The sequence below is a fragment of the Canis aureus genome, chromosome 1, assembly GCF_053574225.1.
Source record: "Canis aureus isolate CA01 chromosome 1, VMU_Caureus_v.1.0, whole genome shotgun sequence".
NCBI lineage: Eukaryota > Metazoa > Chordata > Mammalia > Carnivora > Canidae > Canis > Canis aureus.
Window position 1 is genome coordinate 89,423,398 of NC_135611.1, and position 24,820 is coordinate 89,448,217.

General features: G+C 42.2%; 1 protein-coding gene and 1 long non-coding RNA gene across 12 annotated transcripts in view; one reads left to right on the forward strand and one right to left on the reverse strand.

Moving 5' to 3' along the window:
* LOC144319613 (uncharacterized) overlaps positions 1–24,820 on the forward strand; it is a 103,435-nt gene that overhangs the window by 57,360 nt on the left and 21,255 nt on the right. For 4 of the 11 annotated variants that reach the window (XR_013385383.1, XR_013385404.1, XM_077908021.1 and 1 more), the window contains one exon: positions 21,989–22,433. The exons of 1 other annotated variant lie outside the window; for it this stretch is intronic. Coding sequence is in view for 3 of the 10 variants with exons in the window: in XM_077908021.1 (XP_077764147.1) it covers positions 21,989–22,290 (302 nt within the window). In the remaining 7 variants the exon portion in view is untranslated. Of the gene's footprint in view, positions 1–15,384; positions 15,535–19,312; positions 20,508–21,068; positions 21,170–21,988; positions 22,434–24,820 lie in introns of those variants that run through there. 6 more of the 11 variants (XR_013385394.1, XR_013385390.1, XR_013385397.1 and 3 more) reach the window with 4 other exon arrangements.
* Positions 22,924–24,820, reverse strand: part of LOC144319679 (uncharacterized) — a 68,893-nt gene continuing 66,996 nt past the window's right edge. The window contains exon 5 of the long non-coding RNA XR_013385436.1: positions 22,924–23,087. This is a non-coding gene — a long non-coding RNA (uncharacterized LOC144319679). The remainder of the gene's footprint in view (positions 23,088–24,820) is intronic.

The following is a 24,820-nucleotide window of genomic DNA, read 5'->3' on the forward strand; positions in this document are numbered from 1 at the left end:
CTTAAAATATGGCTGTTAATGTATCAACCTAAGATAATTTAAAGAGATGATATTAATATTTTTCTAACTCTGAGTCCTTTCCTTTTGGTACCATAATTTCTGCATTTGCATGTACTTTCTTGAATACTTTTTATTTATTTTTAAATTTTTAAAATTAGTTTCAGAGGTTGAATTTAGTGATTCACTAGTTGCATGTGACACCCAATGTTGGATCAAGTGCCCATGTTAATGCCCATCATTCAATTATATCCTCCCCCACCCAACTCCCCTGTAGCAACCCTCAGTTTGTTTCCTAGAGTTCAGTGTCTCTTACGGTTTGCCTCTCTCTCAATTTTCATCTTATTTTTCCTTCCCTTCTCCTATGTTCATCTGCTTTGTTTTTCATATTCCACATATGGTTTTTTGACACTTTGTATAAGGAATCAAATAACTTATAGCTATTGGTTCATATGGTATTTGTTTTTCTTTAACTAGCTTATTTCACTTAGCACAATACTCTCTAGCTCCATCCACATTGTTGGAAATGGCAAGACTTCATTCTTTTTGATGGCTGAATAATATTCCATTGCATATATCAATCACATCTTCTTTATCCATTCATCTGTTGATGTCCACACACGCACAAATTTTTTTTAAGTAAGCTCTAGGCCCAATGTGGGGCTTGAACTCACAACTCTGAGATCAAGAGTCACATGCTCTACCAACTGAGCCAGCCAGGCACCCATGTTTGAATGCTTTTTAAATGGTATTTCCCCCATCATGATATCTCAAATGTAATATTTTAAATCATTCTAGTTTCTTAGTTAGCATTTTATATGAGGTTGAAAATGAAACAGATCAAAAGAGGATACTTTGCTGTAGGTTTGAAAACATAATTCGTATTCTTTTTTTCCCATGGCAAAAGATTCATTTAGCTTCAGAGGCTTATGATCATGCCTTCAAAGCTCTCCTGATCATGATTTGAAAGGATGTCAAGTTGAATGACACTTTCTTAATATGGGCTATCATTTTTTAAAAGCATCATTGTAATAAAACCCACTTAAAGTGTATTTTGATAAGTTTAAGAGATCTGTTCTAAATAATGATTTCTCCCCAGTAATCATGTTCCCAAGTAGTATAGAAAGCAGCTCCTCATTGCTGTTCCTAAACATGAGAATAGTTACTTTCACTGGTCATTATATGTTGCTCTGCTTAATTAATACATGTCATTCCCACTGCCTTCTGGGTTTCCTAAGTGTCTTTGATGTTTTTAACTAACAAGACAACAAAATATTTTATTTTAAGTACTGTGTGTGTGTGTGTGTGTATAACTTACCATGATAAATTAAGACACTAAAGTTAATAATAATCCCTTGATCTTGATATCACTAGACAGCCTGTGTTCACATTTTTCTGACTGTATATGTTTGTTGTTGTTGTGGGGTTTTTTGACACTTTGTATAAGGAATCAAATAACTTATAGCTATTGGTTCATAGGTCTTCTAAATTTCTTTTAATCTATAGATCCCTCCTCCTTTTGTCCCCCCCCCCCCCACCGGAAACTTTTTTTTTTTCCTGGAAACTTTTTTATTGGAGAACCTGGCTTGTTTATTCTGTACAAGGATGTGCTTTGACAATGTGAAGGTATCAAGAATTTCCCTTCTCCTTCATATTTCTTGTATATTGGTAGTTAATCTAGAGGCTTGCCTAGATTTGTGTTTTTATTTTGTTTTGTGTTTCGCAAGACTCTTCCTCCTTGGTGTTGTGTGTTTACAGAAGGAGGTATATAACGTCTAGTTGTCGGTCTTTTTGTGAAATCAGCAGTTTTGGGTGAGCATTATCTAAATACATTATTTCCTTAAAGTATGTTAACTGATAATAGTCAAAGTATGTCTTTAAAGTGACAATTATTAGTTAACATACTTTTTAATCATTTGATAAATTTACTAATGATAAAGAAATTTTATCACTTCTTTTTCATTATTAGTTAAACTCCTCTATACATTCTTCTCTAAATACTTCTTGTTACCCTGAGTTTCAGTTCATGTAGCAGAGTTAGGATAAATGATGGGCTCTTTGTTTTTGTTCACCAGTTTTCAAAATAATGTGGTTGATACATATGCCTATCATCTTACCCTGGCACCCAGGGTGATCACTGAGGTATTTTGCAGTATTAGTATGAAATCACAGATTTTAACAAGTTTGACTTATTTTAACTATAATAATTTTAATTAATAGCCTTATTCTTGCTCAAATTGTCCTTTCTTGGACAATGGAAAAATATTCAGGTTGGCACTGAAGTCATACTGACATGATAATATTCTCTGGTCTCTATGAAAGTTATTCCAGGTTCGTTGTGAATATTTCCTGGAGAGATCTGGAGTTAGCTAAGTCTACAAAGAATCATGATTTATTTTGGTGCAAAGTGATATTTTTGCATTAAAAAAAAAACAAAACAAAAAGATGCTAGTTGCTTGATGGAATTTCATCATTGTTTCTTGGCACTTTTGGTCAACAATGTATTTCTGGTTTCTTTATTTTTGCCTTTGGTATTTTACAGTTACACTGTGGTGTGTCCCAGGGTCCTGCTTTGAATACGACCTTCCTATTTTGTCCTTCTGAAGCACCAATGACATGCATGTTAGACTTTCTCACTCTTTAAATGCTATTCTTACCCCCAAGTTTCATACTTTTAATTTCTTTCTCTATACTCTTTTCTAAATAATTTATTCTGATCTGTATTCCAATTTGTTCATGTTCTTTTTATCTGCATTTGACTTGTATTGTTCCCTTAAGTTTTAAAAAAATTTTATTGACTACATTTACATTTTTAGAAATTCTTTTTTGTCAATTTTTCAGTTCAGCTTATTCATTTTCATAGTTTTTCTTTTCATATATTTTTTTTCTTTCAAGTTTTAATTTTTTTAGAAACTGAGAGGCACTAACAGAGAATTCCATTATCTAAAACCCTGGGAGTCTCCTCTTGCTATGTGTCCCCCTAAAGAGGGTGTGAATGTACATTTACCAGTCACTAGAGAGGTATATGACTCACCAGAAACCACTTTGATTTTTATTTTTCAGCTGAAGGCTTCCTAAGTCATGTAGGTCATATGAATTTGAAATTCTAACTCATGCCTAACCATATGAGGACATCCTTGTGATTATAAATTTTTAGGTGTGATTTTTTTTCTCCCCCACTGGGACCTAGACTGAAACCAAGAAGTTTCCTGGTTGTTGCCTTATGCTACCAGGCAAGGTTAAAGCTCTTTAGAGATCTTGGCTTTATGCAGAAATTTCATTTTCAATTCTTCACTTTGCAGGGACACAAAGCCATTAAAAAACAAGACCCTAAGTAACTGAAACCCTTCTTCCCCAAGCTCCCAGTATCAATTTCCTTATCCCTCTGGTTGTCAATTTCCTGTTTACTTTTGGCCACTGATAATTTCCTTGATTTTTAAAAATTTACTTACTACTTTTTTATGTGTGTGTGTGAGAACTATCCAGTTAAGAGAATGTTTTTATAGTTTAACTAAAATTTCTATGTGTTCTGTATTAAAAGAGTTTTCTGTCTACATCACTTGGGAAAATGCCAGGCATAGAAATCCACAGTCTAATTCTACTTTTTCCAGTAACCTCATCTGAATCCCTACTCTTGTAAATGTCTAAATTCACAAGCTAGTCAAAACACTCAGCCTCGGGATCCCTGGGTGGCGCAGCGGTTTGGCGCCTGCCTTTGGCCCAGGGCGCGATCCTGGAGACCCGGGATCTAATCCCACGTCGGGCTCCCGGTGCATGGAGCCTGCTTCTCCCTCTGCCTGTGTCTCTGCCTCTCTCTCTCTCTCTCTCTCTCTGTGAGACTATCATAAATAAATAAAAGTTTATAAAAAAAAAAAACAAAAAACACTCAGCCTCTGACTGGAAAAATACTGGTGTGTCATGTGGATCAGATATTCTGATGGATGGTTGATAACATCATTAAACATTATGATTCCTCTGGAGAAAATAATTACAGGGATTCTTGATGAAAATGGTGGTTCTCAAAACATTTATATGATTAATGGTACATCAGTACCCGACTTCAACAGACACAGGTCCCAAAATGACATCTTTGTAACCACCTTTGTTCCTAGTTCGGTGGTTCTCATATGTTATTCCCAGAGAACACTAGTTCTCAGTGGCCAGAACCAAAATATTCTACCACCAATATATGATAATGGACCTCTAATTTTGAGAAACCTCTTTAGGTAATGATGATCAATTTTCTCAATCAAAAAAAATTTCCCCACAGTGGATTTCTAATTTTTGTGTACCCAGAATTACTTTTTGGCTATTACTTAAAAATGGATGAGGGCAGCCCAGGTGGCTCAGCGGTTTAGCACCTGCCTTCAGCCCAGTGTGTGATCCTGGAGACCCAGGATCGAGTCCCACATCGGGCTCCCTGCATGGAGCCTGCTTCTCCCTCTGCCTGTGTCTCTGCCTCTCTCTCTGTCTCTGTGTCTCTCATGAATAAATAAATAAAATCTTTAAAAAATAAAATAAATAACAATGAATAAAATAAAAATGGATGAATTAGTAGGAGATTTAGAGTAGCTGAACACCCCATAAGCTTAATTTCTTAAAGATATTGTAAATGCTCTTATCAATGAAGATGCAGAGACTTGCAAAGAATTTATGTAATCAAGTCTTCATTGCTGGAAGTAAACTTTCCTATGAACCTGAGTGTTTCCATCTTTTTAAGGCCCTTTCCAGCTCTCAAATTCCATTAATCTATTTTCAGCTCACCTGATAACTTTGCTAAAGTTATTCTATGAGAAAATTAGACCTATCAATATTTCATGGCATTCTGCAAAGGGCAGTGTTATTTCTATGTGTTCTGACCCTTAAGAAAGGTAAGAAACAGTATCCCAGAACAAAGTGTTTCAAAATTTGTTGTCACCAATTATATGATATTGCAAACAATCACATTTGAAATATACCCCCATCCTATTTACAAGTTGTTCATCCATGTCATCTAGTTTCAAAGCATTCTCTCAATTAAGGAAGCCCAGACTGGCATCCAAAAAAGCCATTCAAAAAATAACTCAAGATATTTACTTGTCTTTTGAGAACACATTAGAATGCATAGCTCTCAAAATTCCTCTTTTATCTCGCACCCACTTTCGACATATACTGCAGCAACACCCACGCCTCTTTCCTCAATGCTCCTTGGACTACTCTCACACCCTAATGCAAGTCCCTTTCTCCCTCCATCCATCTTACCCATTTTGCAGCACAGAAGTCTAACATATTGGACCACCTGGCCAGTTGAGAACTACCTCAGTGGTTGAAAGAAGAAATGAAGCAGATAGAACCAGAATCCTCTTCATTGTAAGATCTGGAACATGTACACACTTTATCTTTTTCTTCTGACACACATGTGTGAACAGGGCTGAAAAGTGCTATACATGTTTATAGTAAGAACCATGTGAAGTTTCGTGTGCTACTTAAACTCTCTGGGTATCTGTTTCCTTATCTGATGAAACTAGTATCTATTTCCTAATGTAGTCTTGAGGTTAAATGAGGTCATAGTTGCAAAGCATTTATGAATAATGCCTGGTACATGGTAAGCACTCAAAGTGTTAGTGGTTATTATTACTTGATGGTGGTAATAATCCTACATGTAGCAGATAGTAATGTCGTAAAGACACAACTTATACTGCTTTATAGGGGTGATCTACAGTACACCTTAAACAAAGCCTGGGGTAATCACATAACTAAATGCTAGAATGATAATGTTGGTAATGGGAGATGTAACAAAATTTTATACTTTCCTCTTTAGGTACTTTTAAATTCAAATTGTGATAAAGCCATGATAGTTTTGCCTATCAGTTGAAACATTGGTATTATTATCTTCCTACCTAGTTTGGTAACAACCAGCTTGTACCGAGTGTTTATGGTATACTGGCACTCTAGTAAAAATATGTATTACTTAATTTAACTACTAACAACTGCATAAGATAAGGGTTATTATTACCTTCATCTTCCAGGTGGGAAATGGACCTTTTAGAGAAGTTCCTTAAGGGTGCTGGAGATATTTATCTTTCTTGGTGTGTCTATTGCCTATCCTGGTATATCCCATAGCCTGGAACTTAATAAAGATTTGTTGGATGGATGAAAGAAATAGTTGAAATGAAGTAGACTTCATTTTGGTCCTGGACCTTATATCCAAAATCAGTTTTCAAAATCAGTTATAAAAGTAGACACAACCATACTTTGGAAATTGGAACAAACCAATTTCCCCCAGACTATGTTAGGAAGGAAATGGAGGATGAAAATGTGAAACAAGGTGAGCATGTTGATTGAAGAAACTGTAAAATGTGCAGATATTAGGATTGCCAAGGTTTTCAGGGGTTTTATGGCAGATGGCTAGGATCGCAGAGGAAACAGTTCCAATTTATGACCACCAGTAGAGTTACAATCTAAGATGCCATCCTGCTTGCTTCTTGCCATTTGTATTTCAAGGACCAGTACTTGTTAAGTGGCCTGGGCTCACAGAGTTGCTGAAATAGAAGCTGAAGTGCAGGCTGCCCATTAGCATGCAGAGTTACTGCAGTAATCTAAGGACCACAGTCTTGGGAGAAGGGTAGGTTCAGGAAACTGGGCAAGCTACCCACCCACTAGGGCTTTCCCAGTGCAGGTTGATGGTGTCTCTTCCTCATTACCCATAGGGTGATATGCAACAGCTCAGTGGTTCTCAGGATTGTCATGACACTACTGTTTTGTTCTTGGTGAGCTAGAAATTATACCTAACTTGACATGTTCTGCAGGCTGCTATAATATGCAGAGCAGCAAATCATCCACTGCCAGATTCCTTTAGAGAAATGCATCCTCTTTCCTTGAGGAGCCTCTATAACAGTGGTTCTCAAAGCATACCTGAAGCACCAGCATCAGCATCACCTGGGATCTGAGGTCAAGGGAATTGAATTGGACAAGAAAGCCATATTTGGATGGGAGGCAGGGAGAGGGGGTATGTTGTGAAGAGTTTATTGCCTAACTCGTCTTTTTTCAGTTTGAGTATATACATGGATGACCCTAGACCAGTAGAAAAATTCTCAAAATTGCAATTTATTGCTGAGGTTCCAGATTTAAATGAGAGGGAATGAGGTCACAAACTTGGGTGACCCTTTAAACAGATCAGTAATAACTGATTTTACATTGAAAGGCTTGATAGGAAAAGATCTGCTACTAAGTATCTTACAGGGCTGTTGGAGAGACTGAAAATGAGATGATTTGTATGAAGGTATTCTGAAGCCATGAAACACTATGAAAGTGTTAGTGCAAGGTGATTGAAAATTTTAGCAAGAAACTGGTTAAGGCAAAAGAGAATTAGGAGTCCTGATACAGATTATGAAAAATGGACTAGAGATCTTCATTGATTTCTTCATTTCACAGTATTTATTAGGTGCCAAATACATACGCGCACACACACACACACACACACACACACATACACGCATGCACACACACCCAAGGACTGTGCCAGAAGCTGGAAATAAAATGTCAGACAAAAACAGACTTAGCCCTTGCTTTCATGAAGTTCAAATCTAACGGGAAATATTTATCAAATAATTACATAAGTGAATGACTAATTACTAAAGCTAAGAATAGTATTCTGAAGCAAAATATAGTTCTGTGACAGCACCTAACACAGAATCTATCCTAGATTGATAGAATGAGGGAGTGAAGAGGAAAAGAGTTTTAGGGAGGACTCTCCTAAGAAAGTTCTGCACCAACTGCGACCTGAAGGATGATTAGACATAAATTAGGTGGGAGGACAAAGGGTCATGAAGGAAAGTCCTATGGACAGAGGGGAAAGTATAGAAAGGCCCTGGTCAGGAAAGCCCTGACCTGATGTATATGAAGAACTGAACTCAGGCCAGTGTGTATTGAAGAACATAAGGGTAAGTAAGAGTGGGGCGAAGGAAGCTGATAAGGTAAACACCAGCCACACAGGATGTTGTAAAGCCTGTGGCTAACAAGGAGACTGAGTTCAACTGCTAGAGCCAGAAATCCAGCAATAGTGAGTTTAATCCACTGAGGATTTTGTTCTCTCACATAGAAGCCCAGAAGTAGACCATCAAGTCTTACATGGTATGGTGGCTCTACAAAGTCACCAGGACACAAGCTTCCTTCACCTTACCATTCCTAATTCTAGCATCTATCCTCAAGGTCTCAAAATGGTTGCTGGAGCTTAAGCCATCATATCCACATTTCAGGCATGAAGATTTACAAGTCCTTTTAAAGGACTTTCCTAGCCACTCCATTTAACAGCTTCTGTTTACATCTTATAGGTTATATTCCTCTTTCTATAGGAGGTTAAAAGTATCTTGTGTGTGTGTGAGAGAAAGATACAATGCCATCCCAACATTATCAGATCTTTGTAAAGGGGGGGGGAAATGGATACTATGGAAAAGTAGTCTTTGCCATACTATATCAGGATTTTGGTTACTTTCTTGGGATCAATAGGAAGTCATTGACACATTTTCTCAAAGAACATGACATGATTGGCTGCAGTGGCAAAAGGAACTGGGCTGGGTTAGCAGAACAAATGGGGAAGAAGTCCAGGAAAACATATCATGATGGCAGCATAGGAATGGGATTGTTTTGAGAGATATTTCTGAAATGGAAGAGAAAGTAGGTCTTGGTGATAAATTAGCTATGGTGAATGAGGGAGAGGAAGACATAGGGGATGATACACACAGGATGGATTATGGTACCATTCCTTGAGCAGCATATAAAGGAAGAGGAGCAGATTGCTGGGAAAGATCATGAACTTGGTCTTAGACATTTTTGTGAGGAATGCCTTCCAAATGGAGATGTAATAGGTAGTTGGGCATGTAGGTCTGGATGACAGAGGAGCAGTCTGTTATGGGACATATAAGTGGGTTTCCACTGACATGGAGAGGATAATTGAAACCATAACTGATAATAATTTCAGAAGAAAATTCCACAGTTAATGAAAGGGGGAGGAGAATGATCTGGAAACAGACAAAATAGGAGCAGTCAGAGAGGTGAGAGGGAAACCAAGATGCGAGATCCCAGAGCCAAGGAAGTCCAAAAAGAGAGGCCGCCACATCCAATGCTGGTGAGATGTCAATGAGATGAAACTGAAAACGTCTTTTGGATTTACAACATGGAGAGCGTGAGTGGTTTGAGGACTCCTGGAAGATTGGGCTGGAAATCAGATTATAATGCACAGAGGAGTGAATTGGGTCTGAAAAATGGCAGCAATGAATGCATAATTTGTTAAAAGGCTGATTCTGAAAGGAGGGGGAAAGTGGAGTAGGGACCAGAGTGGGGACGTGGCCAAGGGAGGTTACTTTCTAACATGGAGGCACTGAGAGGGGGTCAGATACTGGATTGGAAGGACCTAGTTGAGAGCAGAGAAGGGATCATTGATATATCTAAGGTTTCTTCCCAAGGAAGGTGGGAGAGTATGGGATCCAAAGTAGAGGTCATGTGGTGATCCTAATGAGGTTGAAGAGAAGGTGTGGTAAAAAGTGGAAGATGGATAGGGATTTGGGTGAGAAAGTAGGGTGCTGCAGCTCAGGATGGACTACATCTTGTCCTCATCCACCTCAAGGTAGATCACCTTGCAGGACGGGAAGTCATGAAAGCATTATAATTTTTAGGAAAAGTGCAGATCACGTTAAAGATGTCATAAGAGGGGATTCCCAGGTGGCTCAGCAGTTTAGTACCTGCCTTTGGCTCAAGGCGTGATCCTGGAGTCCTGGGATCGAGTCCCACATCGGGCTCCCTGCATGGAGCCTGCTTCTCCCTCTGCCTCTCTCTATCTCTCATGAATAAATAAATAATAAAAAAATTCTTTAAAAAAAAGATGTCATACTATGTTAAGCACATCTACTTCAATCTTCTGGGTCAGGTGTTTAGGTAAACGAGGCCTCAATAAACTACCACACTTGGACTTAGGGTTTATTGAAACTTTATAATATCTTGTAATCCTTAGAACATCCCTGCGAGGTGGATGCTACCGTCATCCCAACTTCAGAGACCAGGAAGCTGAGGTTTCCAGGGGTTAAGAGATGAAATGCTCGCTGGTAAGGACAGGATTCAAGGTGTCACCTGCCCCCCCATGTGGTCCTAACTGCCACACTGGGCTCCAAGCCTCCCCAGAGAAGGTGCTGACTGACACATCAGCTCAGAGCCAGTCTGAGCAGGCAGGCGGGTGTCCTCCCACTTAAGATGAACTCCTGCCTTTGTGGCCAGAAGGTGATCATGACATCATCCCCTAGGGAAAGGTTTTCTGCTCCCAAAGTGTCACAGAGGGAATGGGAATGATTATGAAATGTAAGGGGGAGAGAAATCAAGAGAAATGAAACAAGAAATGCCACCCAAAAAGAGAACAAGTTTATTTAAAGTTAATCTACACAAACAGAAGGACAAGTGTTGATACGAGCATAAAAATGCTCAGGCGAATGTGTAGCACGCGGGACTGCCAAGCTGCTGCTCTGGGATTTCCAGGCTTCTGCTGAGTCGCCTGAGGGCAAATATCTGCTGGGTCTGAAAGGCAATGTCTCCTTCTGCTTCACACACAAAGCACTTGCCTTCCTTCTGCCCAGTGCTCTCTTCCAGAGAGGTCTGCTGGTGTCAAGGCAATGCCACAAGCAACCAAGACACATCAGGAACTCTGTGCATTGGACTCGGGCAGCCTCCTTGACACAAAATGGCTGCTCAGGTTTTTTGAATTTTTTTTTTACCAAGAGAAGAGTCTTTGGTCATTTTTAACAGACTGAGTGACATTGGTCCTGTGGCTTCAGGTTATCAGGATGTACGCTTGAATTCACTTACTTCCTCTTCTTTAACCTCCAGTGACTCTGGCCAGCAAAATGGAGGGTGGGATCACTACCATCTGTCTGCTTGGGGCTAGGCCCCGGGCTCTCCTGGGAAACACCAGGAGTGTTGTTTTTCTTGAGAGAAAGGAAGCCTCGAGGGTGGGGAGTGTCCATCACTACTTCTGGAAATCTGAGACTTGCTTTTTAGCTTTTCTTCTTCCCTCCTTCCTCTCCATTCGAAAAGAAAAACCTCCCCCAACCCTATAAATCCTGAAGACAGGTAATGACATTTGTGTTAACGTTCCTTTTGGAGGCTGAATCAGGAAGACTTGTGACTATTCAGTGTCCTTTTGTGAGGGGGATGCCGGGGGGCATGACTTTGGGATTAGGAAAGCCTAGAAATTGAAGGCAATTAATAGTAAATGACACTGACTGCCTTACCCCACCTCCAAAAGCTCTTTCTGGGACTCTCAACCAAAGGGATACACAATATAATATTCCTTCAATGTCACTGAGGCATAATCTTGTAAAGCAGATTATCTCTGCCTTAATTGGGGTTCTTAATTTGGATTATTGGGGGAAAAGCTGGATCCAGGGAAGGTGATGCTTCTGATTCTTTCCTTACAACTTTTTAGTGACTTTCAGTTCATTGATTTCACTAACCTTTACCAAGGGCCTTAAAATCTCTGTCTAGGATATTGAACTTTAATGGAAATGGGTGAGGTTGATAGAAGAAGATCAGGAATACGTAGTAGCCATAACTGTAAATGTAATAATAATATTCCTCATAGCCTATAATTCTTTCCCAGCTCCTGGGCTCAACACTTTATAGGAATTACCTCATTTAAATATTTTCAATAACAGGGCACTTGGGTGGCTCAGTGGTTGAGCTTCTGCCTTTGGCTCAGGTCATGATCCTGGGGTCCTGGGATCGAGTCCCACATCTGGCTCCCCGCACGGAGCCCGCTTCTCCCTCTGCCTGTGTCTCTGCCTCTCTCTGTGTCTCATGAATGAATAAATAAAATATTTAAAAATAAATAATTTCAATAACCTTTTAAGGTGGATGCTATTATCTTTTCTTTCTGCTCAGATATGGTTTTAGAGTTGGTGAAGAACTCTGTTGTAGGAAGAACTCCCAATCGGGACCCTGAGTCCTGACCACTAGGCTTTCCTGCTCCTGGGGAGATGTCACTCCCGAGGTGCGGAAGCCAGCGGATCTTACAGGGAGAAACAATGGCAAGGCTACTGCCCCTGAATCAGAGCTGGACAGAATTTTGGATCCCATCCTTCACCCCTCCAGCCTTCAAACATATAATTATGATCTGCCCTGAAATGAGAACTCAGCAGTTTAAGGCTTCTAGAATCCAGAAGGCTGTGTGGCTTCATTTGCCCTTCTCCTCTATGGGGTCATCCCCAAGCACTCCATCCTCTGTAATATCCCCTCCTGCTTCCTGCAGTATTTCCAAGGAATAAAGCTCAATGAAGACATTTCTTACAGTGTTTTTACAGCGTGTTTATATAATCACTTTGATCTGCACAGAGCCTTGTCAAGTGGACCAGGGCATATGTTATATTTTCATTTTTTTATTATTCCTTTCCTGTAAACTAAGAAATTGGGTCCCCAAAGGGTGAGCTGTCTTACCCAGGGCACTGAGCTAGTGTGGTGTGGAGCTGGGACCCCAGCTCAGGACCGTAAGCCGCAAGCCCTGCTTTATTCTAGGACACCCAGCCCCTCCCTGCAGCATCAGGAGATGTTTCTCCAGAGCCTTCTAGGTACAGGCTGTTGGGCAGGGCACTCCGGATAGGGAGCAGATAGGGTATCCTCCCCAGGAAGGATTACGGTTCCCTTTGGGAGATGGCCCTTATTCTCATCCAATCAGTGACCACGCAAAGAACTCATTGTTTTTTGAGAACTTTCAGAGCTACGTTACAGGCACACTTGGTTCGATTTTACCATGCCCCCTGCCCGGGGGTCTGTGCGCTGCCCACAGCAGGTGTGCAATATGTGTTGGTGTCAGCGAAGCCAGTGTTAGGGACTCACAGGGCTGGTATGGTGGAAGGAGCAGACTCTGAAATCAGACCGGTCTGCATTCAAGTCCTGCCTCTGAACTTTCTGGTCCAAGTAACTCTCTGGGCAGGTGTCTGACTTAGCACCTAGGGCAGCTGCAAATGAGTGGAAGATCATAGTCCCTACGTCCCAGGGGGAGGAGGAGAACCAAGGTCACGCAGGTATGGTCCTGATCGCAGGGCACAGAGGGAGGAAGCTCTCTATACCGTTCTTGTTCGTTGGGCGTCTACCCTCTCACCTTCCTAGCTGTCAGCCCCTCTGCCGTGAGCCTGCCAAGCTTCCCCTGTGTATTTCAACACGCTTCTGCCGAATCTGTCCTTGTAGGCGGTTCTCTTTTATCTTCATTCAGGCGAGGAGCACGATCACATCCAAAACCATAGTTCAACCAAGTGCAACTTAGCACTGCAACTTCCCCAGCTGTGGGGATGCATATCAATAGGATCCACCTGAGACCCTCTAGGCAGGTGTCCACCCCACCCCCCACCAAGTTCACCAAAAACACAGGTTAAATTTGGAACGGGAGCTTCTGAACCAGAACCCCCTTTTAGCTATTTGTGCCCTCACGGGAAGTGCAGTTGCTGGGGAGCTTCATTTTGTTGTTATAGGTGCTTCCAACAGGACCAGCAACCACCAGAAACCAAATCATTATGATTCAAAGGACTCCCAGACCCCCCTTGGGGGAGACCAAAGGCATTCCCCCCCCCCAAGAGCTGGTTTCCCCCTTCCTGTGTGCCACTGTTGGACACGACTGCTCCCAGAGCCAGGCAGCTGTGCCACAAGATGCCTCCAAAGCCAGATGATTCCAGCTCAAATCATCAAGTCTGCCTGCTTGTTGTCCTCAAAGCAGTCCTTAGAAAAAGGAAATGCTATCTATGTTAAAACAGGGCCTCTGCAAAAATAAGAGAAAAATGGAAAGGGAGGCAAACCATAAGAGACTCTTAACTCTAGGGAGAAACTAAGGGTTGCTGGAGGGGTGGGGAGTAGGAGTTGGGGTACCCGGATGATGGGCATTAAGGACAACACAGATGTCATGAGCACTGATGTCATAATATGCAACTGATAAACCACTGAATCCCACCCCTGAATGTATAATATATGGTACATTAATAAAATTGAATCTAAACAAATTTATTTATTTATTTATTTATTTATTTATTTATTATTTTTTAATGGGGACTCTGTTGAAGAAAAGCGAACAGTTCCACTGTAGCTCAGTGAACTCCGCCACTCCTGCACTCATAATGGAATGTGCAGCAAGCAATTCTTCCAGGCTCATGACCTGGGACTCTGTTGTTTTATGTGTCACAATAAATGGCCATGACTTACAGAGGCACCTCCCATCTGCATCTTCCCAGACCCAGAAGTGAGCTCCCTTCCAATTCTTTAGCATTATTTCCCTCTCTCTGCTCCACTGCACAGAAATGGCATGGGCAGAAGTGTCTATTCCTACTGTGAGGTACATACTTAGCACAAAATGCCTTAAAAATAATTACACAGCAGCATGAGCTGTACCTGGAACATGTCCAGGTAAGCCTCTTGAGTGTTTATTGTTTTACCTTGGCCTATTACTTTTCTCATTTCTAAACCTACCTATAGCCAACTTTGAACTCTTAGTATATGCCAAGCTCTGCACCGAGGTTGACTTGCATTATCTTGTTTAAGCCCAAAAAAGATCCTATAAAGTAGTTACCACTATTATGTACATTTGAATGTTAAGAAAAGCAAGGGAAATTAACTAGAACTCATGCTGCTCAGCCCTTTGACACAGTGTCTTCCAGTTATGAGATGCTGTGAGCTTTGTTCTCTTTAGAGGTGAATGTTCCTTGAGGATGGGGGCCAAGTCTTAAATTCTGTGCCAAGTTCATAGTTCAGTCCACACTGCCAGGTGAGTGTTTCACAAAGGCGGAAACCAGTCCACTTCTCAACAAGAATTTATACAAAGCACGCCTCTATTTAGAGCCTCATGGCTTTTCAACTTAGTATCAAACCCTATGGAATAGACAAAGGAAGTACACAATCTATTTGAGGGAGTTTAGTTCATATGAAACAGAAAAATCAATTAAGTGTTAAACTAAAAATAAACGTATTGGCATCCAGAGAGAGGGGAGGTCTGGAAATCGTGGAGAGGTGATAGAATTTGGACTGGCTCTTAAAGAATGAGGTGATGTCAAAAGGTAGAAAAGGGAGAGAGAAAGGGTGAATGTGTGTGAGAAAAGTCTTGGGGAGGCGGGAAATGGGGAGTCCACCTGTACCAATAAAATATGTACATTGTAATTCCTCTTCATCATCAAGGCTGAGAATTCTAGAAGCCTTACAGAGTCTCTTCTTTTGTTAAAAACAAATATTTCTTAGCTCATCAAACAGATTTTTCTCTAACGCCTGGGATGGAAGTCAAAGGCCCCATGTAGGGTGTGTTCCGGAGATAGGAGGACTGTTTCTTTGCACTTCTCGTGTTCTCCCTATCCATCCTCTATGACCTCTGATTTTCTCCGAACTTGGTTTTAGAAAACTGGAGGAATGAAAGAATGAGAATACAACAACCCAAGGCATCTTGACTCTGCTGCCCCCCAGTTGTGCACGGTCATTGCAGATGGTGATGACACCCCATGATTCACCACGCCTCCTATGACAGGTGATGTGCCGGGTATCTTACAGGTATGAACTAGTTGAATCTTCACAGGAAGGGTAGTTCATTATCACCTCCCTTTTACAGAAGGCAAAATGGAGGTTCAGCGAGACAAGGGCTTTGTCCAAAATCACGCTTGCTGGTCATTAGCGGAGCTGGAGCTCCAACCTCAGGGGTTGTCCATGGGATCTCTCAGTCTATGTTCGCAGACTGCTAAGAACTAGTTCCCAAGTCACTGATCTTCCAGGGGTCTCAGTTTCCTCACTTGTAGAGTATTCATGGCGACAGTGATGGTGAAGAGTAGGAAGGAGTAACAGGGAATGCGAGTGGACCACCTAGCTGATGCGTGGACCTTGTGTGCACTCCTAGTTCTACCAGTGTCATCCCCGGAGACACTTGTCTTCAGTGCAAGTAAAATGATTAATTTTACCCCCTTAGTTTTTGCCACTCAAAAACCATGCATGTTTACATTAGCTTGTCTCATAATGTGACTTTACACTTCTCTTAGGGTTTCATAAGCGGTCAGGAAGTAGGGTGGGTGGTGGACTCTTACATAGTCTCCTGTCTTTCTCAATCTCTATGATATCACCTACAGAAATGGACCTTACCTTCTATTTTAGCTTCTCTCTCCTTCTCTTTTTCTCTTTTGCGTAGCTTTATAGGTCTCTTTGAAGGTGAAACTAGGAAAATACTTCCCCCAGAGGTGAGTCTATAGGTGATGAAATGTGTAACAAGGCTCTATTGTCCTTGGTGGCGGTGGGGAAGCCCACATGCCCTTAGCTCAGGCATTAAGTACTGTTCTACCAAATGCTCGCACACTGGGCAGGTGTTTGAGCAGGTGGGGTGGCCCCGGGGCAGTTGCCGAACAGGGTACACAAAAGGTTAGTGAATATAATTACACTTTCATAAAAATGAATGTTGGACTTTCTCCCCTGCTGCGTCTTAGCTACGGGGGCTAAAATAAATATTTTAATTAGTTTCAGCTTCCAAAAGTGTCTCAGCAGGCCAGACTTCCGAATCTGCCTCCCACAGGGAAAACACTTTCAAATCCCACCAGTTGGCAACAAATCCCTCCGAAACAAAACCCCAAAACCAAAAAACCACATTTCTAACTAAACAAGTAAGTACTTCTTAGATAGCTTCATTGTGCACTTGGCAGCTTGGAGTGACACAATCTTGAGCAAAAGCAGAACCTCCAGCTCTTTTGTCATTTACCATGAGCTGGAGAATGTCAACACTAAAGCACAACAGAGGTCCTGTAGCCCACCATCCCTTCATTTGATGCTTTTAGAAAAAACAGGTGCAACCCACGGAGTCCAGGTTACATAAGTAGATAAATAGTTCATAGTGGATCCAAGGTGAGGTTTTCTTTCCTTTTTCTACCCTCCCCCCCTTTTCTAAAGTGTTCACATGTTGTAATACTCATGCATGGCCATGTCAGCTTATGAGAGAGGCGCCAGTATTCCTCTTTTGCACAGGAGGGATGGGGGCTGAGACCGGACTCCGGGACTTGCTCAGTGTCACGATGGGCAGGTGTTGGATCTGGAACCAAATGGTCTGACCAGCTGACTTCTAATTTCTGTGAAATGCCCCCAGGGCCACTTGAGAACAATCGAAGACAAAATGTAGCACAGACCTAAAGAAGAAAATGTTCTTAGAAAAAAACCTCTACAGTCTCTTAATGTAATGTCCTTTATTTTATTTTCATTCAGGGCCACTACCTCTGGGGGGAGAAGGGGCTACGTTTAGGAGGATAGTTGAAAATGATGGATGGACTGGAACGCACAGGGTAAAGAAAAGGGAAAAAGAGAGGTTAATGCCCTTCCACCCCCACCCTGCAGGGAAACCTGGCAGATCGTTTAGGTCAATTATGCTTTTGGGAACTAACCCTCTACATTGTAAAGCGCCTCTAGGCCTCTTCGCTTTTTCAAAGACCTTTCCACTCTACCCTCCTGTTGACATAAGTGATCGCAGGGAGTTTATCAAGGCCAGTTTTAGAAAAGAGTAAGTTCATGGATTTCTGGGATAAAGAAAGAATTTTTATTTTCTTCTGTTGCTTCAGGTAGCATTCGTTGTACAAATACTCCTCTTTCTCAAATCCCAGTAAAGCTTAACTAAACTTTCAAAACAGATTGGGGTATGCTGTTTTAATTATAAAAGGTATCCTCACAAAATTGTTCAAAGCGGTGGACTTTTTCTTGGTATTCACTTATTTGTGTGAACCTATTTTGAGCACCACGCCAGACACTACGCTCCTGCTAGGTGTCCGGCGGGGAAGCGGCAGGCTCTGGAGGAAACCCCTATGAGATAAACAGATACGGTTCCCCACGGTTGTACCCGGAATGAGCGAGCGTAGCAGCGGGGAGAAGACAGGGGCTTGATTTGGGGCAGTCAGGGAAAGCCCCTCCCAGGAAAGGACATTTATGGTGAGACCCGTTTGATACACGGGGGCCAGCTAGGTAAAGCCCGGGGAAACGGGGCAGCATGAGAGGGCGCACAGCCCTGGAACCGGGGGCAGGGTCTGCAGAGCCTGGGAGGTGGGGGAACGTCTGGCAAGCTTTCGTTGTTGTTTTTAAGATTTATTTATTTATTTTAGAGAAGAAGAGAGTGAGCGTGAGCGGGAGGGGCAGAGGGAGGGGGAGAGGGAATCCCAAGCAGACTCCCCCAAGAGTTGAGCAAGGATCTGCCCCAGGGCTCGATCCCAAGACCCTGAGATCACAGCCCGGGCAGACGCCAAGAGTCAGATGCCCACCCGGACTGCACTAAGGCACCCTCCTTTGGCACATTTTTAAAAATTATTTAAAAAAAGATTTTATTTATTCACAAGAGACAGAGAGAGAGAGAGAGAGAGAGAGAGGCAGAGACATAGGCAGAGGGAGCAGCAGGCTCCCCGCAGATGGGGACTCGATCCCAGGAGCCCATCATAATGACCTGAGCTGAAGGCAGACGCTGGGCCACTGAGGCGCCCCTCCTTTGGCAAGTCTGAGAAATAAGCAGGATGACCAGAGTGTCCGAGCCGGTGGGGAGGGGTCAAAGACGACAGGAGACGAAGACTGTATTTGAATGACCATTTCCTAAGTCAGTCAGGGAAGGACAAACATTATATGGTCTCATTCATTTGGGGAATATAAAAAATAGTGAAAGGGAATAAAGGGGAAAGGAGAAAAAATGGGTGGGAAATATCAGAAAGGGAGACAGAACATGAGAGTCTCCTAACTATGGGAAACGGACAAGGGGCGGTAGAAGGGGAGGAGGGCGGGGCGGGGGGGTGACTGGGTGACGGGCACTGAGGGGGGCACTTGATGGGATGAGCACTGGGTGTTATGCTATATGTTGGCAAATTGAACTCCAATAAAAAAAAAAAAGATTAAATAAATAAATAAATAACTGACCATTTCCTTAGAGAGAGACAAACGCTTGGCAGGGAAGGCAGGAAGGAAGGGAAGCTATCACGTTGGGAGCCTCTGCTCACACAAGGGCTATCAGAGATGCAATTATTTTCTCCCTGAAATTGTAAAATCAGTCAGTGAAGAACCGATTTGATTCCCATACATTCATTTTATCACCCAACGCGGTAGAAGGTAGGACTCTTGCATCTGCAGAAGTGAAGAACTTGCTGGGTGGCTGACTTCTTAGCAACTTTTTTTTTCAATTTTTGGGACTCATGTGCGGGTGAGAACTTCCAAACTGGTGAGCAGCAAACCGACTGTGGCCCCCAGACACGGTTTCTTTCTTTTTTATTTTATTTTATTTTATTTATGATAGTCACAGAGAGAGAGAGAGAGAGAGAGAGAGAGAGAGGCAGACTCCACGCACCAGGAGCCCGATATGGGATTCGATCCCGGGTCTCCAGGATCGCGCCCTGGGCCAAAGGCAGGCGCTAAACCGCTGCGCCACCCAGGGATCCCCAGACACGGTTTCTTTAGCCTGGAACGTGCTTTGCTGAATCTTAAGCCGCCGAGAAAGATGCTTCCTGTGTAATGGCGCGGCGCTGCGGTGCTTTTCCCAGCTCCCCCCGCGGGGAGCAGGGGCCACGTGACTGAGTCCTGCCAATGGGAGCTGGGCTTCTAGGTGTCGTCACTGAAAATCCTTCTCCCAGCATTCCAGGCGCCGCCTCTCCATCTGGAGCTGAATGCGTGCAGAGAAACTCGCATGCAAGATGGAGATCCGCGTGTGGAAAAGAGCCTTTGTCCCTGAAGGATCTGACGGAGTCCCCACCACGATAGGAGGGCACATCAGAACGTCACCGAGTCCACCGCCGAGATGCTGAGTTTGTGTGTTACAGCTGCGTCTTTGTTCAGGTCCCTCCGGAATCGGGTGCCGAGATACGGAGTCAGGTGCAAGTCGTTTATTTGAAGGCGATCCCTGGAAATAATAGCTGAGATACAATGTCGTGTGCAAGTAATTTATTTGAAGATGATCCCTGGAGACACCCCCCTTTATCTGAAGGGGACTGTGGACTGGGAGGGGGTAGGGGTGGAAACCCGTGAATGATGCCCTGTCTCCCAGTCTCTGCTGTGGGCAGCTGGTGCCCCGTCACACAGGGGAACTGTGGGGGGGAAACCCTGAAGAGCCCTCGGAGCTGTCTCAACGGAGAGGTGAGGGGACTGGGGTATTGATGCACTCCCTCCCCCTGCATCTGTCATTGGTGGAATGCAGCTTTCCAGAGCACAAATTCATCAACCTTCCAGGAGTGCCCTGCACAAACGCCAAGTGTGCACACGATGTCTTCAGCGAGAGATAAAGGTGTGTTCAGGAGGCAGCCTGGCGTGCAGGGACAAGTGAGCAGACACGAGGAGGGCACCAGTAGGGTCTGCTGAAAACATTTAGCTCATGCTGACTGGTACAGGTGCCAACATTCAAAACTAGGGGACAACATAAAAATCTGAATTTCTGACTTCTCTCAAAAAATAAGACAGTCACCATCACTGAGTCTGCATTTCTGTATGGCATTAACTGGCTGGAGCGGACTAGTAGACCAGTGACCAATGCTTTAGATAAGGTAGTGTCTCTAATTTCCCCTAGTCCCCACTGCACCCTACTGTTTCTTACCACTAACTTATTTCCCTTCCTTACATGACTTCCATGGTCCTTGCACTAGGTATTTAAATCTTAAACCTCTGGTGTTTGACTAGGACGAAGCTTTTGCTTTTCTTCTTTATTCATTCCAATTGCATTTTCTTCCTTCCCTATTCTACTTTGAAGCTGCTCAAAATATGTCTTAATATGAAACCTTCCCTGATGACCCACACTATGATAGTCACCACACTTCTATGGCCAGTTGGAGCTGTAGCATCTGATATGGCAGTCACTGGCCACATGTAGCTATTTATGTTTAAATTTTAACTAATTAAAATTAACTGATTAACATTCATGAAAATTAAATTAAATATTTAGTCCCCTCTCCTACACTAGCTACATTTCAAGGGCTCAACAGCCATACCAGGTCAGTGGCTATTGTATTGGATGCCACAGATAGAATATATTTCCATAATCACAGAAAGTTCTTTTGCATAGTACTGATAGAATGAGCTGTAATTCTTAGCCTTGGCTTTTCTTGTAGGTGCTCTTCTGTTTCCCATAATTATTCACCCTTTAAGAAGAAATCCACTTCAGAAGTGAGAGAGCTTGCTCAGCATATCATACATTCTTTCTCACTCTCAGGTACCTACACAATTGTCTGCAGCAAAATCACAAATGTTTCTCAAGTTCCTGAGTGAGGTTCTGTACCAGGGTCCCCTGTGTCTCATTCAGAGAGACTTTTATTCTCCTGTCCCCTCAGGCTTTTGTGGAAAACTAGGGAAGTTGCTTAGGGTGGAAAGACAGGGAAGATCAGGTATGATTTCAACATTACACCCTTGTGGGATTGGAGAGAGGCTCATTAAGACCATTTATTGCTTTCTACTTTAAAAAAAAAAAAGTATAAGTTCCATACTTTGATGATTTAGGTTTTTTTTTTTTTTTCTTTTAAAAAAAATCCCCTAGTGACTGAGGCAGTGTAGCATCAAGTTAAAGCATTGTGACTTGTGGTAAAGTCTGACAAAATGGGGTTGAAATCCCAGCTCTGAAACTTGTTGCCTGCGGGCCCTTGCAACATAGTCTTGCCTTCCCTAAGCCTTGGGGAAATACTTCCTCCTGGAAGTTCTATGAGAATTCAGTGAGCAAAATCCCATGGGAAATGTTATAAATACTAGCTATTATTATTATTATTATTATTATTATTATTATTACCAGAAAAAAATCAGATGCAAAAGAAAAGGACTCAAGATAAGAGTACACTTTCAGTTATATCTCATGTTGGAAAGGGCCTAAGCAGGTAATGCATTCAGGAAACCCCTTCCAAGAGAAGAATGTGCTGAGTTGTAGGAGATGCATTTGACAAACACTCATTTTTTTTTGGGGGGGGGATATTAATATAGTTCCATTAGTGTAAAGACTCAGATTATCAGACAAGCCTTGCATTCTCCCCCTGTCACTTTGCAGCTATGATTTGGTGGCGGAAAAAAAAGAAGGAGAAGAAAGAAGGAAGGAGGAGAAAGAAGGAAGAAGGAGGAGAAAGAAGGAAGAAGGAGGAGAAGGAGAAGAAGAAGAAGAGAAGAAGAAGAGAAGAAGAAGAGGAGGAAGAGGAGGAAGAGGAGGAGGAGGAGGAAGAGGAGGAAGAGGAGGAAGAAGAAAGAAGAAGAAAGAAGAAGAAAGAAGAAAGAAGAAGAAGAAAGAAGAAGAAGAAGAAGAAAGATGATGTTGGAAATAGGATGACCAGAAAGAAAAGAACTGGAAAACTTTAATCACTCAGATTCTTTTTCAGAAAATAAAGTCACTATAGGAAATACCTCTTTTTCTGTCTTCTCCATCCCTGTCTTATCCTTTTGAAGAGAATGGAACACTTTGAATAAAAATTACTGCCTTATTTTTCCAAAGAGGTAAACAATGGCTGGAAATGTTAATGTTCCCTTAAGCACCTCTGAGGCATGACTGTGTCCTTCTCTTGGACATCAAACTGTGAAAAATCATTGTACTGTCCAATAATCTCACCAAACAAAGGCATTTCCTGCTGAACAGGTCAAGCTAGGCCTATCTAAGAACAGCATTTTGGCTAATGGGCATAATGTCATGATGGAAAAGGATTTGGGCAGAGGCTCAGAAGTGCCGTTTAGTAGATTTGCCTTGTTTACTAGGCCCAATTTATTGCTAGGGAAAGGTGCTCAAAATCAGTTGCTTAGGGAAATAGGTAGGCAAAAGAGGATATAGAGTATGATCATATTCCGGTAAAAGAATAGAAAGTGTCCATTTGAGTTATTTGTTTATAGCCACAGAAATTCACTCTGGCTCACAAGAGAAAGAATTTATTGGACAGATGTGGAAGTTCATGGAAGTATCAGTTAGCTATTGCTACATAACAAACCACCCCAAATGCAGTGGCTTAAAAAAATCAATTTATTCATCTCAGTAGTATAGACTGTTCCACACCATATATCATATATCTCAGGGCAGCCAGTTGACTGAGGCCTTGGGCTCTCCTCCAAATGTTTTATTATCCTCCAGCAGCATAGGCCCTTCTTGTCCTTATAGGGGAGTCAGGGTTCTGGGAGAGAGAGTGAAAGAGCGCACAAGGTCCCTGGAAACCTAAGCTCTGAGTTGGCACACTCGCCTCCCCTGCATTCAAGCCAAATCAAATCACAAGGCATCCCAGATCTGAGGGGTGTGGAACTAGATTCCCCCTCTTCATAGGATTCCACCTCTGGAATGGGCATGAGTAAGAAGGCCACCAATTGGGACCATCAATGCAATTAATTTACCATAAGAGAATTGAGGGCAAAGCTGAAGATTAGTTCTCAGAAGGCCCAGGACCCAGGGATGTACTATATGTTTGAGTGATGGGAACTAATGGGTGATCTCTTCACTGTTCTCCTTTCAGGAGGAAGGAAGGTGAGTATTTTCAGTCTGTGAGGCTCATTTAGTTGGAGATGGAAATATCACCCTAGCCACCTGCCTACTGCTTAGTCAGCAGAGGTCATGACATCCAGATTGGCAAGCCCACTAGAAATGATAGTCTATTGATTGAGGGGCCATCCGCGGAGCAAAATATGGTGTGTCTCCCTAAAGAAGGCAGAATGAAGGCTGGGCCATCCGTACCAATATGTTCTCTTCATACACTAAAATAGTAACAATAGTAATCCATGTGTGCGGGGTTTATAGAAGAGAATTTTCTTTTTGTTTGCATGTATTTCTGAAATTTCTCCAAGGAATATGTATTAGTTACATAATATTTTAATTTTTTTTTAAGTTTAAGCTGCACAATGTGTTTATTTGATGTGATGACCACCATTAGCTTACACTCCAACCACTTAATTTTTCATTTATTTATTTTTTATTGGAGTTCAATTTGCCAACATTTAGCATATCACCCAGTGCTCATCCCATCAAGTGCCCCCCTCAGTGCCCATCATCCAGTCACCCCAACCCCCTGCCCAGCTCCCTTTCCACTACCCATTGTTCGTTGCTCAGACTCCAACCACTTAGTTACCATTTCTTTTTGTGTGGTGAGAACACTGAAGATCTACTCTCTTGGCAACTTTCAAGTGTATAATACAGTATTGTTAACTATAATCACAATATTGTACATTGGATCCCTAGAACTTATTCATCTTCTAACTGGAAGTTTGTACTCTTTGATGAACATCTCATCTTCTGTACCCCAAAGACCATGTAACCACCACTCTACTTCTGTGAATTTAGCTTTTTCAGATTCCACATAGGAACGATATCATATGATATTTGCCTTCCTCTAACATATTTCACTTAGCATAATGCCTTCAAGGTGTAGCCATGTTGTTACAAGTGGGAAGATTTCATTTTTTAGTTACATAGTAGTTTTAAAGTTATAGAAAAGCTATAGAAATGCACAAACTTGTAGCAGGACAGGTGCAGCAGGAAGGTATTTAGACGTCAGGTAGTTTTGCCTCAATTCTCCTCCTCTTCCTCTCCCTCCTCCTCCTTCTCTTCCCTGTTCTGCAACTCCTCCTTCTTCTCCTCTTCTCTTTCCTCCTCCTCCTCCTCCTCTCCTGCCTTGTTCCACTACCACTCCTACCACTACACACATGCATATACACACATAGACACACACCCCTTCCATCTCATTCCAGAAAGGAATGTTCTTTGAGTCTCTGTCTTCTCATCTGTAACATGGCAGGAGAGGAGATGGCCTCCAAAATCATTTCCATTTGTGACTAATGAATACATACACAATTCTAATGTATCAGATAAATTGTTTTATATCTTGGTTGGTACTTTTTCTTTGTTCTAAAATACTGTATT